Raw genomic sequence first — 20,354 nt, 5'->3', positions numbered from 1 at the left:
CGTACTTTGCTGGCTATCTGGCTTTTTATTCGATGTTTAGGTAGGCAAGTTACCGCGCGGAGAAGCCGCACGAACGTTACGAATGTCACGGACGAGACTTTACTTGGCTGGAATTTCTTCTTGCTTTAGAGCTCGCTACGATCGGACCGGCGCGATCAAATGTTTTGCCATCGGTGGATATTAGCTGAACGAAAAGTGGAAAAGTTGGCGAAAGTACGATTCGTCTTCTCGGTTTGCCGTATCCTCTCGTTTCGAACGTTTTCGAGTAAAGCAGCTTTTTTTCGAAAGACGAACGAGCTCCAGATTTCATCCACTTTACTCTTTTTTACGTTTTTCGCGTCGCTTTTAAATTACCATCGTAAGTCTATATCGGTAGGATAGGTTATCGAATCGGATCGAACAGGCACGCGTAACCTACGCGTTGAAACGATTCTCGCGTTAGGGAGGAACGTCGGGTGTATCTGCGGAAAAACGGATTGCAGCTGAACGAGTTAATTTCGAAGGCAAAGGTTTCCCGGCGCTGAAGGTGCAGCGAAAGCTACGGCGAAACACCAGCGAAACACCAGCGAAACACCAGCGAAACACCAGCGAAACATCGATAAGCTCCGTCCGCGTCCGATAACGCGGAACGAGAGCGGATCGCGGAAAGAGCGACGACGCTGAGGACGCCGGTACGATCGTGTAGCGTTTGCCCGGCGTTGCTATAAAAACCGCGTCAGCGCGACGAGAATACAATCGGCGAGCACGGCACGCGCGGTGGGGAAGCCGTAGAGTGGAATATTCACGCGGCATATAAAATCATAGAGACACGAGTGGCTCGCTATAATAATGCATAAGGGGGCGGAGCAGCGTGTGACGCAGGCCACGCCTCGCGCAACCTGCCGCATGGTGGGGCGAAGACGCGCCGGAAGGGGAACCTGTCGAGACCTAGCTCGAGTGGGGAGTCACAGAAACACGACCGAAGCTCGAGCAGAAAATCATCCGGACCCGTCACGCGGAAATTTTCGCTTTTCCTTCGAGCTGCCGCTGCGCTTGGCCAAAACTATGGACAACCGATGACCGTACACGAACGAACGATTCTATTTTTTGGTTGTACGTGATCGGACGGAATCGATAGGTTGGACAAAACGGAGCTTGCGAGTTGCCGTTGGTAATCGATCCGAGAATATAACGGACGTAAACGAATTTTCGCTTCGAGTAAGCGATTCGTTCGAGTAATACGGTGGAATTTTCTTTCGTAAGAAGGAAGCGAAGAGGCGAAACGGCCTGCGACGAACGTGCAACGAGATACGGTACGTACAGATGGACGAAAGTCAGTCGGATGGCGGACAAGAGAGCGCGAGAAGAGAGCGAAGATGAGTCGCGAGGGGGAAACGTAGGATAGAAGGATGGCGAGACACGGTGTTTGTTGGGTGCAACCGGCGATCGTTAAATTAGTAGGGAAAATCGTTCGGAGTCTCGACGAGACTGGATTTCAGAGCTGGGAGAATTCAACGAAAACGTATTTCACGCTGGTTCTACGCTGGACTACCTGGAACGACGCTTCGATCGCGAGAGGATCGCGAACGAGTTATTCGTATCCTAACGAACGTGAACGTTTTTCTTACACGGTTGCACACAGGTATGCGTTTCATTCTCGCTTACGATACACCAAACGCAACGCAACGCAACGGCTAGGCCGCCGTCGTCTGCGCGGTGCTCTCGATAACCTCGTAGATTTCTCACCGTGATCTCCCTTCCCTTCCGAGACGTCCAAACGAGCCATTTCTTTTCCGCGCCAAATGCTCGTTATGCCGTAATAACGGTTAATCCGGAGGAAGAAATGGCGGCAGCGAGGAACAGATGCAAACGAAATCGTTGAAACGAATACGCGCATGCACGGCATAAAATTAAGTGGATTCCGCGAAGCAGTCCGCGATCCTCGGCGCGGATAGTCGCGCGAGGAACTTTCGGAATTAGTATTTCATAGTTAAACGCTGTGTCCCCGTAGGCCGTAGGCTGCGTCAAGTTCCCACGTTGGCTCGGCAACGAGCGATTAATTTACCATCACATACGTAAGTTGAATAGCAACGGAAGTCGAACGCTTCACGGTATACGAATACTTTTTTTCGACCACTGTACTTATCGAATTGATTCAGATTCACGAGTACACATTGAACTTGATCCCACCCCTGGCGAGCGTGGGTCGCGTTGGAGGGAGCGCGCGACCGATGGTGGGGCCGCCGATGAGTCGTGCGGCGGGGAGGAAAGCGCGCGCAGGCCTCTCCCCTCCGTCCCCACCAAGACGCGACGGGCAGCGCAGGAGAGGGGCGCCGCGACGTCAGGCCCAGAGCTGGTCCGTCCGTCGTCCGGCCGACTCGAGGCACCAGAGCTGCGGATTTCGCGCGAGATATACAACCATAAACACACATATACACAGGTTCGCGCACGTACGTAGCCACGCACGCACGAACGCACGAACGCACGCACGCACGCACGCACGCACGCACGCACGCACGGACGCACGGACGCACGGACGCACGCACGCGGCCAAGCAACTACGTAGCCAAGCACGAACGAACGTGTAAGCACGCACGCGGTGTCCCGCGTGGACAGACGGACAGAGTCTCTCGCTCTCTCGGTGGTACACGTGCGCACACCGGTCTGTGTCGTAGCTGATCCACGGGTAGAAAAAAGAGTCGAGTGTGTGAGAAAATAGGAAACACGGTACGACGTATCGTCGAAGTGGAAGAGAAAAAGGGAGTTGGTCGCGGGCGCCACGTGCCGTCTCGAGAAACTCGACGAGTGCCGCGAGAGCTTTCCGGGATGGCTCGAGTGTGTTATTACTGGCCGAGTTGAAACGTCGCCGGTTCTTTCCGCATGGGATCGTTCAGGAAGTGGATTAGCGCGCGAGGGGAGGTGTGGCTCCCTGACAGTGTCGATGGTGAAGTACAGCAGTGATTCGATTAACCTGCGACCGGAATCGTCGAGTGCGGAATCGACGCGGTCCTCGCCGCGGCGTAGACCGATCGCGTGTCGGCCCGTCTCAGCGAGATATTAGTCCCGATTCGTTGCCCGACAAACTGGATCACCGGCGGTCGCCAACAATCCAAAAGCGATCAACAGGCTAGAAGGAATGTCACGGAGAAAGCAAGCTCGACCAAGCCGTGCCCACCTCGAGGAGGATCTTGTCCAGGGCCCTCTGCTGATCAACGCCGTACGAAACGTGAACCAGACCCGTAAGTGAATATCATCGAGCGCGATACGTACGAATCCGGAGATCTAGGAAAATAGTACGCACACACAAGCGCGCGCGCACACACACACGTACACGCAACACTCGCGCGCGTCACACACGTACACATCGTCGTCGTCGTCGTCGTCGTCGTCCCCCCCCCCCCTTTCTCTCCAGTGCTCTCGCGCGTTAGATTAGGCGAGAAAGGGTCGTTAGCCGTTGTTACCTTGCCGCTGTCGAGTAACTTGTGTCGAGCCGTTTTTCTATTATTTCACCGTATGTCGATAGCCGTCGCGAAACAGTGAATCGAATTCTACGAACGTATCGGCCCCATTTGTGACAATGTTTTCGAATGGTCGAAAACGGTTAGGCAAACGGTGTTAACGGAGTAACGAGAACGACGAAGGATGCTGGATAAGAGATCGTGCCTGCGCGAAGAAGCGGCGACAGTTTGGACGCCACGTGATGCGATTAAAATTCACCTGGAAGTCGAATCGTTAAAGATCGAAAGACGGTGTCTGGTGTTCTCTGTCGGAGTTGTATGTCGATGGAGGAAATTCCGTGTAATCGGTCGATCCTGCGACCTAGCTACGTATCAAAGAAATTCGAACGGATCGCATCGACGTTCCGTTTCCCTTGATACGCGGCTCGTGGGTTATGCCATCGTGAGTGATTCTCTTTTCTCTAATCCTCCAACCGCGGACAAACGTCCGTTTCCAAATAATAATTATTTATTCGCGAGAGTGAACCCTTCCGCGCAAAGGATGCACGTACGACGACGCGATGACTTTCGAGCATCTTTTCGTCGTTCTTCTATCGTCTGTCCTGATCTAAGACGACTAGTTCGATATCCACAACTTTCTAAAAGATCTTCTACCGAGATAAGCAAAACGCTCACCATCAGGTATTGAATTCTACATCGGGCTTGGGACATGTCACCCATTTCACGTCACAAAAGTTGTTGGCGGAGCTTCGGTAAATTCTCCTTCGAGCCGCGTTGAATTGTACGCGGCCGCCGATTTAACTACGACGAAATATCGACGATCTTGTAACGAGAAGCCAGGTTATCGAATATCTGTCAACTCGGAGAGAAAACGTAACACGTAGAAGTTACATTAAATGCTAAGGTAGGCAAATAACAACAAACGATGGTATAGAAACGATAGAGATGGTAGAGAAGAGTGGGACGTTTAGGCCCTGAAGCACGATTTATCGTGGTTGGATAACTGGAACGCGAGAATTCGTAACAATTATCTTAGCATATTAGTTATTAGATATTAGATATTAGTTGTTAGTCGTTGGTTGTTAGTTATTGGTTATTCGTTATTAGTTGTCGGTCGATGCGCTGTCGTTGATTATTCCGTGCTCTTAGCTTCGTGTAACGAACGAGCTTCGACGACGTACGAATGTCGTACTTGGCTCGTAACGATACATTTTGGTGCACCCGAGCCACTTTTACAGGAAACAAGCGATTAAAACTGGTTGGAAAGAAAGGTGATGCAATGGTGGCCGTCGGCGTGGTGGCGCGTCGCGCCGAGAGATCAGCCGCGAGTGTCATCGAAACTCGATTCACAGAAGCTCTCCGTCGGACTCGTAGCCGCGCGACCCGTCAACCAACCGCCTCGAATCCGTTTGTGATGAAAGTGCGCGAAAAATATCCTGCCGTTCTCGTTCCTAATAGCATCGATTTAATCGGCCTTCCGTAGCGAACGAATAGAAGATGGTTATTTTTCACGCGCTTGAATTCCACACGAAGATCGAAAGGGGCAGACGAGCCAGGTTGGCGTTTCGCGTTTCCCCGAAACGCGAGTGCTCGACTAGTAGAAGCAGGAGTTCGTCGATCGCGTTCCTTTTCAACTGGGAAACGCGAACATCGAGGACAGGTTTCTCGTTTCTCGAGTGCGATGACCCGCGCGAAAACGCGACGAGCGCTAAGGCCACTTGTCACTTGTGTTCGCGCGTGCCGTAGGTCGACGTTGAACTCGTTTCAGGCGTTTTGGCAACGTTTCGTGCCTGCGATTCTCATTTTCCCGCTAAATTACTACTTATCCAAGCGTAATTTCTTTAACGAAAGTACGGTGGCGCTAGGGGACGATCGAGGAATTATCCCGCGAAGGTTGCTTGTTTCGTTGAATTTCGTTTCGAATGCTCGCTCCATCCAACCAACCGATACCATCGATAAATAGTTTCTCACGTCTCGGACAAACGCGAAAGAATCATCGTTGTTGAAAATATAAACGCCATTATAGAGTTAAGGTAACGTTTATCGTAAAAGAAACGTGCTTTGTAACGTAGGCAGCAAAAATAACATTGACGCGTACCTCTTAACACTTGTTTCAAACGGTGCAGGTTAAACGTATCCTTCTAATAATCGAGTAAGTCGACTCCGATCTTCGAAAACATCGTCGATGCCATTTCTTTGTTCGCCAGTTCAACCTCTATTCTTCTTCTTCTTCTTCTTTTTCACCTCTCTCGTTTCGTTATTCGATGCTCCACGTAGATATCTATTTGTCGAGAAAATCGTCGTTTTCCCAAGAAATAAATATCAAATGTTTTTTAATACGAAAGTAGTTCACAGACGATCGGTAGGTACTATGGCTTGTGTCTTGTATTCTCCAATTAGAAACGTGGCATCGAACCACCAGGTTCGTTGAGATTCTCAGAATCCGCAAGATTTTTAATCAACTCGGTGAGATTATTACGTTGTTTCGCGTTCCCTTTGAGTTTGGCGAAATTTAACGATAACGTGGAATCTGCCGGGGCGATTTCTTTACGGTCACGAGGAGTTCTAGTTCGCGTGTAACGTCCTTCGTATCGGTGAAAAATATTAGCGAGAAGAAGTGAAATTGGCTGACTCGAAAACGTCTGACGACCCGACAAAAGCGTAGGAATTTGAAAATTGGAGTAACTTGTAATTTCTCGATCGGTCTTAATAGTTAGCATGTATTTATACGATCCGTTCACCGATCATAGCGAACAATTTGCCAAGTTGCACCAAATGGACTGCTGGAAACGTGATATTTTTTTCTTCGCGGCTGAACATTCGTTTAATTTTCGTTTTATCTATTCGGTGAAATTTAGAAAATCAAAGAAAGTGGAATTAATGGATTCGGCTTGCGTGCGATCGCCTTGTACATAAAATAATAAATTTCCCAAGCAAGGTACTAAAATAATTTTTGCAAGATAAAGTTTTATCAATTCAACGTTGACTGTTAAACTCGTTTTAATTAAAAGAAACGCGTCGCAGTAAAGTTTCTCCAATTGTTTTGGACGAGTTTTCTAGTAGTTTTTCTTCTGTCGGTTAATAGAAAGTTATTTGTCACAAGTTACACGGAATTTCATCGAAATTAGTGTCTTCAATTTGATCGTACTCTTAAAAGTAATTGCCAAGTGTTGGTTATTTACTTTTTGCAAGTAAACTTTTCATTCTTTCCGCTCGAGCTGAATACTTTTCGCTTGTATTATACGGAACAACTGCTTAAGTCGATTATTTCACGGATTTCTCATAGCAGTTTCTCCTCTTTATGAAGCGTAATTACGCCAATTTTTTCATCTACCGCCCTTTTTTTCTTCGCAACATGGAAATATAAATAGCGAGCAAACGAACGACAGACACCGGTAAACGAGACGCGAATCGCGTAGCTCGAGGGAAAGTTTCGGTAACAGATCGTAGCGGAGACTTTGTCGGGCGAATGTTCGTTTTAAAACTTGACAAGTATCTGGTAGTGGTAATCCGTAAAATTACAAATAATTTTCTACTCTTTCCAACAAATACTCGGTTTGTATTCGGTCAAATCGAGTGAAATTGCATGTATATCGTTCGGATATAAATAAAGATTCCGCTGAATTGTGGCGATAATATTTATTACCGGATGTAATAACGTAAGAGAGAAAGAAAGCAAAACCAACCTAGATACATAATAGCGGAACTAAATCTTGGGCATAAATTAACGAATAAAATGTACAGAGCATAATCCGTTACTAAATCTTTTTCAACGCAGCTATATCTTATAACTGAGCCGAATATCTTAACAAACGCTTGAAATAGCGGAAAATCTTTTAACATACGCTGTACACTGTATATATTAGCGAATCCGCTAATGCTGTAAACAATACTTCGTTTATGCTTTCTAGGTAATACTTTGTCCACGATTTCTTCAAACCGATTGTTTATATTTCTCGTATCGAGGTTTCCTCGAGCGTTAAACGGCGATCGATTCGGCACGTTGTTCGTTAACGTTTCGATCGCTTTTCTCAAACCTACAGCCTATCGCTTACCGCGATAAACCGAATTACTTTTCTTCAAAATAGCAAACAGTTTTTGCTGGAAGCGTGGAAAGCAATACGGTTCTGTAACGCGATAACGCGGACTGCGCAGCTTTTTAAAGGTTTCGATCAGGTTTAATAGAATCAGAGGGCGATGAGGATTTTTAGCGTGAAATTAACTGTTTAGCTGCGACGGCGTCAGGCCCTTTGAAACCATGATTTAACCGTTCGTGTCCCTCGACCGTAGACACGCCATTTCTACAATGTTTTAACATACACGATTTCTTTCAACTGCTACCATTCGTTTTCACCGTATACTTTGCCATATCGTAAGTGACGTACCGAGCGTATGACATTCTATCAAACTGTGCAACCGACTGTACCGTAGATACTCTTTTTTTTATACTCTTTTTTTCAACGAATTTCTAACCTACTAACCAAAGAAAACGATTAATTTTAATTGCCGATCTGCCGAACATAGTAATTTCTCTATCGCTAAAACGATCAAGTCTATCATGACATATTTACATTTCCTTCCTTTCCAATTATACTAGAAACGTGCGAATGCTTATGAAAAATTAACGTTGACGTTTATTCAGATACTATACATAATTACATATACCTACCATAGATACCATTTCGATTATAAACATCTACATCTTCGTATACGTCTACATACACGTACACCTATATAATACAGACTCGCGTGGAATATCTATTTCCAGTGTTATTTATGGATCTTCCACTTTTCTAATCCTGCAACGAGAACATTCGTAATTGTTGCGAGTCGCATTCGCTTGTCGCAAATAATACGTTATACCATTGATCAAAGCTATTGTTTTATTCGAAGTTTCTATTCGCAGATTTTTTGTTTTCTTTTTTTCTTTTCTTTTCTCTTTTTTCTTTCCTCTTTTTCCCTTGTTCTTTTTAATTAGAATCAGCAGTGCTATATATACAAGTATAAATACAAGCAACAAGCTTGATCTATCGTGAATTTCTACAATCTGTCAAACACGTTCGTCGCATTGGCATAAAATATTCGACAAACCGTTGCAATTAACGTATAACCAAAAGAGTTACAATTTGGTGAAAAACTATACTCGCTAGCCGGCGGATAGAGTCTCCGCGGCAATTTTTTCGATAAAGTCGACCGGTTAATTGATTAGCTCGGACGTATCCGAAGTGGTGAAATTCCTTTGAGATCGAATCCTGCACGACCGAAGAGAAAGAGAGAGAGAGAGAGAGAGAGCGGGAGAGAGAGCGGGAGAAAGAGCGGGAGAGAAGGAGAAAAGGGGAAGAAAAAAGGAATTGTTCGCGTGAAATTTCACGGAACCCTCGTGAATCTCTCGCGGCACGCAGTCCGAAAAGAAACGCAGATAAGAAGTGCACCGGTGAATGGCGCGATGATAGGGTTTGCTGGATCCTCGTATTTTTTGTCTTTCGCCAGGTTCCGGTATTTGTAATGCTAAACTGTGGGTGGATATCGCCAGGAATTTGACGGAACGACCACGCGAAACCGGATTTCTCCGACATTCTGCAAAAAATTAATCAGAAACTATCTGTACGCGTTACAATTTCAAACGTTCGAACTTGTCGAAAATATGGAGAAAGAATAGGTCGAGGAAATATCTGTGCGATTTTCGGTATTTTCGATCGAGGTAATTTGATGAAAAGTGACTTATTAGTAATTCGACGAGAAAGAGTCAAAATTCGTTGCAACGATTCAGATCCGTTTGAACGGAAACGTAATGGCATTGGAGAAACGCTAATAATTTAATATTAGAACTTCTGAAACGCGTGTTTGCGTGCGTGTGCGCGTGCAACTGTAATTGACAAGAAAATGCCAAAGTATCAAAATGATAAATATTCGAAATGAAAGTCACCGATGAGCTTAACAAAACGATATCTTTCGCGCTTCGTTCGGTGTTTATCGCGTTGAACCGCAAGCAAGGAACGCTGTAGCAAATCTAGGATATCATATTCTTCGAACAATACGATAAAAATGGGGAAAGCCGGCAACAGTTTTCAAAAATTGTCCTACAAATGTTTGATAAATTGTTCGATAAATTAACGATATTATAGTCTTGCGACAGCCAACCAGTTTCGTAAAGATAATTTTGACGACAAATGAGCGCTACTTGCTCTCCTGGAAAAGTAAATAAACCAAGCTTGAAAATATTTCGAAGAACGATTCTATGGAGAATAATGATATATCCCATCGTATGGTTAAATAATCGAACCGTAACGTTAAATGCAACCTGTAAGCCGACTACTTAACGACTAAGCGTTACTGTACGAGTGGAAAGGCGCGAAATCAAACAAGAACGATCGAATTGTTTGTACGCGAGGAAAAGTGACATTTCCAGCGATGTTGCGCACGCTAAAAATTTCGCGTCTGTCTCGGCCATGATAAACTTTACGATCATCGTTAGAACGGGAAATTTACATTCGATAATAAATTCTCGAAAAGTTTAACAAAACAAGCTTGAACGAACCTCGCGATTTTGCCGATCGGAACTCGAGAATCTTGAAAATTCTCCAAAGAACGTTTTTTATGCCAAAGATTCCCGAAAATTCTATTCTAAACGATATGCTCGTTTCTTTTCGAAAAAGTTTCCTTTCGAAAGAGCGATTCGGTAATTTTCTAGAAATACGGTCGAAAAATAGATCGTACGCGCAAGAAAAGGACGCGCGTCGGTGAGTCACGGAGAAAAAAGTTTTCGATGATAAGCGTGTCTTTTAGCTCGAACAAAGTTTCCGCAAACATTTGTCAATTATTAGTTATCCATCGATAAGCTATATCATCGATCATAGTGCATGGTGCATTGTCGATTTCCCAGGAAATGTTCTTATCTTTTTTTTAGATGCCGAAAAATGACCACATAAAATAGAAACACGCCCGCGCGTTGCATCGTTTTCCATTACGCTTTTTACCATCGTAATCGTAACACAAAAACTTAATTATAAATTATCGATGAGAACGAACAACGGGCTGGAAATCTTCTTTCGTTCGGTAGGTGTCAACTACTTTTGCCGTGTAAGCTCTTTATCGCTTATCGCAAATATTCCTCTCAATTCCACATGCAAATATCTATCTCCGTTGCTTTTACATTATTACATACTCGTAAACGGTACTACGATAGCACATTACATAGCAGCCTTAGAAACAATTTTGCGATCGTTTCACAAATTACTTGCAATTTGTCTGTATTCTCCAACCAAACTTTTCAAATCCTGTCGCATATCGCGATAAAAACCTGCTTGCAAACGTACTAGTAAATGCGAATATCGTTAGCAGTCTATCTTGTGAGCAGTTCTTAGAAAAATAGTCAACTTCCTATCGATCGAATTTTCCAAAATCACAATTACTCGGACTGGCTACTGAACCGACTCACAGCTGTTTCGTCGAAATTTTCCAAGCTAACTGTCTCTTGCGGAGAAGGAACTGATATTAAAATACGATTTAGCAGAGTGGAACGATTGTTACGGTGAAAGCGATCCTTCGCGAGATAGAAAAAAAATCTTATGTTTCCACGTTTATCCGGGAAACAAAGTTGTTTGACATTACAGTACAGATCTCGAGATGTTGCTGATACGACTAAGATTAGCTGTTTCTTTTATGTATTATATGTATTAATTTTATATGTTATACGTCTAATATCGTTCGCAATGGCAGCATGGACTCGCTGGTAGTCGAACAACGTCGACAGGGTTGTTCTTCCTCGATTGGCCGGGAATACGAGATTCTCGCCGCTTTAAAATAACATCTTTTAAACGGTTAGATCGGTTCGATAGACGCGCAACCTTTATTCGCAGATTCTTCGAATATGTGGTGGAAAGTCGCTGGAGCGTTGCGAAGATGTCGATGGATAGGAATCGTTCGAGTCTAGCCGATCGACAGACAGGTCCAGTTTTCGAGTTAAGCAACGCTGTCGGCCATTTATTTCGCGTTAACCGGCCGGCTTATGCGTTCTTCGATTAAACGACAAACAGAGATATCGCCGGTGCCCCGGGATACGAATCGTCGAACGCGCAAAAGTCCGTGTTTCTCGATTAATCTTCGGTCCGCGGCAACCATCCTTCCCGTTTCTTTTCCAATCGACGCCATTCGTAATGGCAAATTGTCTGGGAACCGTTGCACGCGACGATTCAATCATATTTTCCAAACGACGGATAGAATTTCAAGGTAGTCCGATATGTGCTTCTTATCGGCTATTTTTAGGTTACGAATATTTATATACCTGCGACTGTTTTATACGTTTGTTAACCGAACGAGTCAACTGGTCATTCCGCTGCGCTGTTTAAATAGCGACGCTAATACCGTTCGAGAAACGTAATTCCACGATTACAAGGTAAGGTGTTGAATCTCGATCGGTAGCTACATTTGTTCGAAGCTACTGCATGCGTAAGACGCAATTATGTTTGTAACGCTTTATGTTTGTAAACATGTCTGGCTACCGAATAACGTATTTATCATTCATTTACTTTTGTCCCTGATCGCTTAGCTTCTTCTACGGAAATCCGAATATACCTACGTACGTTTGTTTCAGTTGTTCGTCGAATGTAATCTCTGTGTCTCTCCCGATCGACTCCTTGCTAACATCGAAGGAGATTTATTGCGTAAAAGTCTAGCACTTTGTATTCAAAGTTTCTCATAAAGAGCAGAGATTCTATTTTCTATATTCAAGGAGAAAAGCGTCGTTCTCTTTCTATTTATATTTCCTATTATTTTATTTGTATTAGATTTCGCAGCGAATACCCTTTATTCGTACAAAGATAACCAATTTACATACCGTACGTCCAAACTATAATTAAGACTTTGCGAACGTTTACGCTTAACACTCTTTCGACTTACGTATTTTAGTTTCAAGCGTAAAAGATGCGGAACGTGTAAACTGCTGAATCTTATTAAATATTACACGATGGTATATGTTCAAACAGGTTCGCTCTTCCTTGATACTAGAGTCGTTTTAATGCTTCGTTTCAGGAAAGAAGTTGAAGTCTATTTATGATCGATCAATATCTTAAAATGTGCTTATTACATTTTATTACCGATGGCCAATTATATAAATATTAGGAATATTTATCGCTATGTATCATCGTTCGAAGCATCGAAACGACAACGAATCCCATCTTCGTGCCAATCACGCAGTTACTACGACTTCGACTTTTTCACTTTCGAAGACAAATGTGTTTTCCAGTGTTCTTGCGCCACGAAAATATAGAATCGCGTTCAAACTTGCTTCAACGTTATTAATCGCATTGCATTCGATATTTAATTGACGATGGTCGTTTCATATTTAATGCTCTAATTCGTTACTCGTATTCCTAATTCGATACCTAATTGCATACTTAGCACGGTATTTCTAATACAACTCGGTAACCTTGTACCTACGTATCGCGTCATATTTTGCGGTAATTGTTACATCGTTATGCGTTCGCGCGTTTGCCGCCGCGAATCCAAGTTACCGTCTCGATTGAATTCAAATCGCGGAGAATACAGCGTGTAACGGGTTGATCGCGATTAAAACGACGAGGAGTCGAAATCGCGGCTTCGATAGGAAAGAGACTTGTAAATGCCAAAGGATTGGCAACTTTCTTTCGCGACGATTTTCGTACGATTTAAGAGAAGATTCTCTCGTTACGTTAAAGGCGTCAACAGCGAACATGGATTATACGTAGATACCTATGGTGCGAAAATAGGAAATTTAGAAGATACTAAGATACTAGAAATAGGAAGATAGAAGATACTTGAGTTTTTCAAATTTATATCGAATCGAACGGGACGCGATACTCGGTGAAAATTATTCATCGCGCAAACAAATTTACGTTTCTTTCGCATCGTTGTATCTGCGTTTATCGTAACGTCGAATGTTTCTCTTTAACCAAATGTCGTGAATCCTTTAATATATACTTTATCGGTAGGTGTATGTAGAGGTATATTTTTCCGTGATATATATATATATATATATATATATATATCAAATATATCATATATATATATATATATATTTTTAGCGAAATCTCCATCAAAAATATTCGAAGAAAAACAGTAGGTGTTGTTCGATGGTCAGATCTTTTCTAAGATAACAGCTTCTTCTGTGTTTGCCAGCGATAGTTTGTTCAATCTAGAAAGCAACAAGGTATAGCCTTACGGCTTATGTTATAAATCGGCGGTCCACGTGAATGACGATACGACTGATAATGACGATCCGATTTGCAAATCCATCGACCCTCGCGATTTAGTTTATAAATCTTTACATCGTGAAAATAATAACGGTACATGATTGGTTCGATTCGTGAATTACCGATAGTTATCGATAGGTTCGTCCGTAAGTCAATATTGACATATCCTTCGACGAGGAAATACGTGGAATAATAATGGAGATACGCGGTACGTACACGAACCTAGATATTTATTACAAGAGCAATACGTTAAACCACGGTTCTGTGTTACTCGGGGTTCGAGACACGATATGGAATTTACGTATACATCAAAGCCAGACTACTAAAAATTCTCGAAAGAGACAAGACGACTTTTATTTCCAAGTTTCGTTTTATTATGCTATAAATTAAAGAAGTTATAAAATTTTTATTCCAGGCACGCCGAGCGTCGCTCCACCAATACGCGAAGCGTTAACATTTTTGTCAGGATCGCGGCATCGCCGATTACGCGTTTACGTTGAATTTTCCAATTTGTCGAAAGACGATCAGGTCGGAAGAGCGAAAGATGCGAAACTCGCCGATTAAACCGATTAAACGTCGAAAGGAAATTTAGATTCGCTGTTCGTCCTATCGCTTGCTCGTGTCACCGTAATTCCTATATATATACATACGTCTTAATTATTACGTTTCTATCTCGAGATAGCCGAACCATCCCTCCTGTTTCAACTATCCTTTCGTGGCGAGTCTTTGATTCTCTATCGCGTTTACATTAAAACAAATTACGCATTAATAGGCCTAACACGCGTGGGGAAACGAGAAACACCGCGTCTCAACAAAAGCCATAAATCACTATAGAAAACGGTGAAAGTCAATTTCTTAAATACTCGATCGAAAGGCAGAATCCTCGGAAGCACGCGAGAGACAAGAGCGAAAAAAGCAAGCCCTCTTTAGATACGAGATAGAATTTTAGTTTGCAAGATAGAAACGCGTGAAAAAGTATGCGATAAGCGCCGTGAATCAACGGAACGTTGAGACGAAGTATTATAATTGCAAATACTTTTCAAACAAAGCTGTAATAAAGAAACCAGGCTACGCGAAGGAAAGATAAGTCGCGAGTAAACGCTATGTCAATACGCGAGATAATACGATAATACGAAAATCTCTATCGACGCGTTCGGAGCAGAAACGCGCTTTTCAAGAACCGGAAGTACCACTACGCAATGGCGCTGTCACGGTAATCAACAATTTATCGTTGAAACTCCGGATTCGGCCATATCGACTGTTCTTTTTGACTGTTTTCTTTCTCCTTCGTTCTCCTATTATCGTTAGTGGCGGCGATTATTAATTTTCCTTGAATCGTTATGCTTACGATACGTTAGATAATTGAGAGAAGAAATTGCGTAAAATAAGATAACGGGATATACGTGTTATTACATATGTAAAGAAGAAATATTTTATTCTTATATTTTACTAAGATCGAGATAGATGTAAACGCTTAAAAGCGTCGTTTCTTTTTTTTTTTTAAATAAACGAAGAATTTAAGGAATTTGGAAGAAATTACGTTGGTCATTTCGATCGGTTCGTCTATGAATTACGGGGAATTGTGATCGATTTGGAATGGTAAAATAAAAGAATAGGAAGAGAAAGACGAATCGCGTGAAAAACGATCGAGCCTGTCGGTTACACGGTATCGTGTGCTCGAGAATCATTAGTTGGCGACAGTTTTGTTAAACAGTTTGGCCATTTAAACGACAGGCCACGGACAGACGGAGGAACGGAGGAACACTCGTGTCGAGTAGCGTGTTGTTGACAACGCATTAAGGGGGTGTATTGGGTGTGTAATACGCGTGACAAGAGACTAAGCACCGTCTAACGTTCAGCTCGACTGCATATTAATAGATCTCGATATAAGTGTCGCTCGGCGTCGTTACGTCCGGCCTGTTCGTTCCGCGAGCTCCGCGAGTTGCCATTCGAACGCGTCTCGTTCGCTCGCGAACATCCACCACCTGTCCTTTTGTTTCTGCTCGTTCTTTTCTTCTTTCGTTGCGAGGTGAGCGTGAGAAATGGAATGTGGAAGAAAGTGAAATACGTTAATTATGGCACGGTGAATACGGTGCGTTCGCGATCGTCGCGAAGAATTTCTTTTAACCGATGTGGATACGATTTCGACAGATACAAAGATATTTAATATTCAAGTCGTTTCGATTTATAGCGTGCCGATTCTATAAAAAGATAGTACTGCTTCTAACCATCTTAACTTCGCATACGTTTTACCTAAACTACATACATTAGACCAAAGCGTTCGAATACCTATGAATGGCGTGTATATCGTAGTTGGAAAAATGTTGATACGATAATAGGTACGTTGATACCGATGATCATACAGGAATCGTGCTAACGTCTGTGATTGAACTTGCATTTCGGGCGGTATTGGCAGGCCGATAGCTTGTCTAATACGCAAATGCATAGTGGTATTCTATCTTGTGAATCGGTTCAGGGTAAAAGTCTACTTTGTGCTTCGCCGCGTAACAGCAGCCTGGTTTTTTAATTGACTCCTACTAATAATCTAATTTACGCGGTGACCGATAGCAGCAGCGGTATTTCAGTCTTATGGTAACGTAAAAACTCGCGAGACTTTTATCTTCGAGTAACGGAGATTTCGAGATCGTAGGCATTTGCTTACTTTCCAAGGAAGCGTCTTATTATTAAAGTTCTGCGTTCTACGTTTTCGCAATAGGAAATTGTTCTAGTCACAAGGGAGTAAGGACGGGAGTAAGGACGGGAGTAAGGACGGGAGTAAGGAGGAGCGTGAGTTTTTCAGTTTTGAGTAAAATCAGTGTTATTTCTTGTCATCGTCTCTCGTAAGGAATAAACCTTTTAACGATCTATTGGCCGAGTTATATCATCGAAAAGTTGGAAATCTTCAAAGACGCGTTTGCGAAATAAGCGTCCGCAACTATTTACGTGGAGCGTGTCTCGGAGAAATTCTGAGAATCTAGAAAATCTAGAAAATCTAGAACATCTAGAACATCTAGAAAATGTAGAAAATCAAGAAAATTCGAAACATTGGGATATCGTAAAGGCGAACCCAGAACCCGCAGGGAGACTGCGATCGGGCAAAAACCGCCGGCGGAAAGCGCCACCCCTGGGAGAAATAATACGCGGACGAGCAAACTATCGAGCCGACAAACCAGTTCCAAGATCGTAAATTAATCGCGCGGATTCCGCGCGTTTTTCAACCATTCGCGAATACGTTGCGCCCGCTTCGATATTTTCGTATTGTGGCTAGGACGCATCATGGGTCGATGGTTCTCGGTCGGTGCGTGCTGCTATTTCGGAGCCGCGATAGACATTCGCGAGAAATATGCAAATACGGAGAAACCGGCGGTCGGCGTTGCACGCCGTGCACGCCGACGAATTCTCACGCATCAACGACCGGCCCACGGGATCGGCATCGCGCTGTCACGTCGGTCGATGATCCCACGTAGTTATCGATAGATCGATTTATCGTGTGGCGAACGCGTACGATCGCTATACGCTAGGCTACGCTCGGATCGAAAGTGACAACTTGCTTTTGTATCGTGATTTCGCAAACAGTAGCCGATTATATACTCTAAGCCGTTCTATCTATCCGACTTTATTGAAATTATAATAGCTTAGTTTTGCAATAGATGGACGATGTGGAAACGATCGATCAAAGACGAAGAAACGGAGAAAATGTCACCCCGGATCGATCGTAACGTTGCATGCAATTTATAGTAACGTAATCGTGATTTTAACCGAATTCGTTTCAAATGAATTACGATAAACGAAAAGAGACACGAAGAACGACTAGAGAGAGATACGTACGTATAACTTTCGAATAAATTAATAACCAAAGAAATGTATTTTTTCCCTTCCTTCTTATATCATTGATATATTCAAATTTATAGATCCATTTGTGAATTCACGCGTGTATCAGGGATTTTATTTAAATGAAAGGTAAATAAATCTTGAATTTAATTGATTAAATTTGCCAAAGGAAGATTCCGTTCCTCTGGAAAGAACTTTAGCAACGTGTTTATCTTGCGTCGAATGTATATCACTTTTGGCATTAGCATAGTTATCTAAGAAAATGAAATATTTTTTATCATATGTATACAAATTTAGCATGTTATCGGGATACCAAAATATAGCAAATATACGTTTAGTTTCTATGACATTTGCTTCGAAATAAGAATTCGCCGCTGATCGAAGAAACACGAAGGAAATTTTTAAACTACACTTACTTAAGAAGTACTTATCACGGCTAGACCTTATAATTACGCGTTTATCTCGTGTTAGACATCGAATTACCCTTCCAGCTTAAATGTTATCGCGCGAATGCGACACATCAAACAGGTCGAAATATTTTTCGACAGTTAATTCAGCGAACGATATTTTTCAATCGTAAAATTTTCTTTCGCTCGATCTACGACTAATCTTTATTTAGTCTACTTTATTTAGTCATTCGATCAAATAGTGTTTGTAATCTTTGTAATCCAAGGTAAACCAAGGTTATATTATTTCCACTGAAATAACTATCGATAAACGTAATAAACTATCATGGCGATAAGAATTCTACTTGTACGCGATCCTAAAACGATCGGAGCGTGACAAGTAGATCCACCATACGCGCGATAAAACAAACAACGATCGAGACGCGCGTAACCAGTAGTAGTAACCAGCGATACGAACGTCGGAGGAAGGCTCTTTAAGATTTTATTACATCGATGCCGATGCTTCTACGGAAAAATTCAACGATTGGTAAACCGAGTGGAAGAAGGCGTTCCCGAAACAATCTAATTACCGAGCATTGGCAGCGAATTAAACGGTGTTCGATGCGCTCGGCGATAGAAGAAGAAACGCGAACGTTGGAGAAAACTCGTCGCTGGGAGAATAATCGAGAACGAGGGTGTAATGACGTTCGATCGATATCGATTGGCTTGGAAAAGAGCAAACGAAGATGAAAAAGAGGAAAATGGAGAGATACGCGGTTGCATCGTCGAGAGAAGATAGATGAAACGAGATGGAAAAGAAGAATATGGTAGATAGTATCGATATATGGATATCGATCGATTGTGAAAAATTGCGAAAGTACACAGCCGTTGAGAAAGAAAAGAAAAAAGGAGCGAACGAAGAGGAAGAAGAGATCGTCATGGAGGAGAATAAAAAGAGGAAGAAAGAAGAGGATGAATGACAGAGCGGCAGGAATCTGGGAAATGCACACTCGCTTTTTTTTACAGTCGACAAAGTCGACTTACCGGTTTCTTGACCTCCGTGGCGCGCGAATATTTTCGGTGTCATTATCGCATCATTCTGTAGCGAACGCGCTATTGCGGAGAAACAGGATGAAAAAGACGAGGACAAAAGGGTGACCAAGAGAGAGAGAGAGAGAGGAGAAAGTTTAAGACGTTCTTTCGTGCAACTAGAAATAGAGTTAGGCGGTATAAAAATTCAAAGACGTAGACTGGATATTAGATAAGAAATAAATAACGAACGTGTGTAAAAGTAGAATCGATAAAAGACGTATCGACCTAATATTAAACAAGTACTTACGTACGTATATTTTGTCAGAAAAGTGCGGTAGAAGCGCGCTAGAAACAAGACACTGCGAAAATAAGAGATAAGAAGACGCATTAGGAGCCGGATAATCCTGCTTTCGTTTGGTTATCGTGATTGCTGCTTCTTCGTGCGTCACGAACGACCAAGATCGACAGGCAGATTTTCGTGAACAAATTGATCGTGATTCGACACGGACGGTATCAGACTTGTTCGACTGTTCTACGAACGATTCCGAGACTGGGAAACTTTCTCGCGTCGCGCCGCGTCGCATCGCCATTGATCATCCAAGTCGATTGTAAATTGACGTTGGAAAACGAACGATGATATCCGTCGCACAAAATTTTCAATTTTCGCTTACGCGTTCTACGCTTTGACCGATCATCGTCTTGTCTAAAATATCTCTATAATTACGCGAGTTAAAATTAATAAAGATAAAGGAATTTCGATTAAGTCTGACGGATATGTGATTCAGCGTTTCAACTCAATTAGGTATTTCTTACGATTATATCCCGAAGATAGTGTTTATCTTTACCGAAACATTCGAATATCTTAAAAAGATATATAAAGGTATAATTTCCGAAACGGAAGATAAAAGCGAAAGAACAAGTACGTTCTGGTACAGTTGGTCCGCATTAGGTTATCGTATTATTAACCTAACCCGTCGAACGATCGTCGAATCCATCGGAGTTGGCAATTTAACAAGGGCAAATCGACGCCAGCTCTCTCGGCTACCGACGATTCCATCATAAATTCCGCCTAATATCATCGTAAAGGACGCTTTTCGGAACGTGATTCCGCTAATTGCCAGCAAGAACCTCGTAACCTCCGATGTCTTTATCCAAGATCGCGGATTTATCGCGTACGATCAAACGCGGTGAGAATACTTTACGGTAAGCTACGGCACGAAATTATAACGCCGATCGCCGAATCAACTCATAATCGTTCGATATAACTATCCTGTTATTTGCATCGCTCCATACAAAATCAATTTATGATTCGACGAGTTACGAAGAAGCTGGCTCGTTTCGTCGATACGCGACCACGAGTTTGTCGTAAACATGTCCTCCGTGCCTGATTAAGATATCCAGTCTGTTTGCAAATTATGGACTCGGTGCAAACTAACCAC

At 43.0% G+C, this 20,354-nt stretch overlaps 1 protein-coding gene across 1 annotated transcript in view; it reads left to right on the top strand.

Annotated features, from left to right (window-relative positions):
• Positions 1-2,317: 2,317 nt before the first annotated feature.
• The window catches only part of salm (spalt major), a 71,396-nt gene continuing 53,359 nt past the window's right edge, over positions 2,318-20,354 (top strand). Inside the window, exon 1 of the mRNA XM_069120921.1 lies at positions 2,318-3,218. Coding sequence (XP_068977022.1) covers positions 3,116-3,218 — 103 coding nt within the window. The 5' untranslated portion in view covers positions 2,318-3,115. The remainder of the gene's footprint in view (positions 3,219-20,354) is intronic.

The sequence above is a fragment of the Bombus flavifrons genome, chromosome 9 (assembly GCF_040668555.2).
Source record: "Bombus flavifrons isolate JBK064 chromosome 9, iyBomFlav1_principal, whole genome shotgun sequence".
NCBI classification, from domain to species: domain Eukaryota; kingdom Metazoa; phylum Arthropoda; class Insecta; order Hymenoptera; family Apidae; genus Bombus; species Bombus flavifrons.
This window is presented reverse-complemented; position numbering and strand designations above follow the sequence as displayed.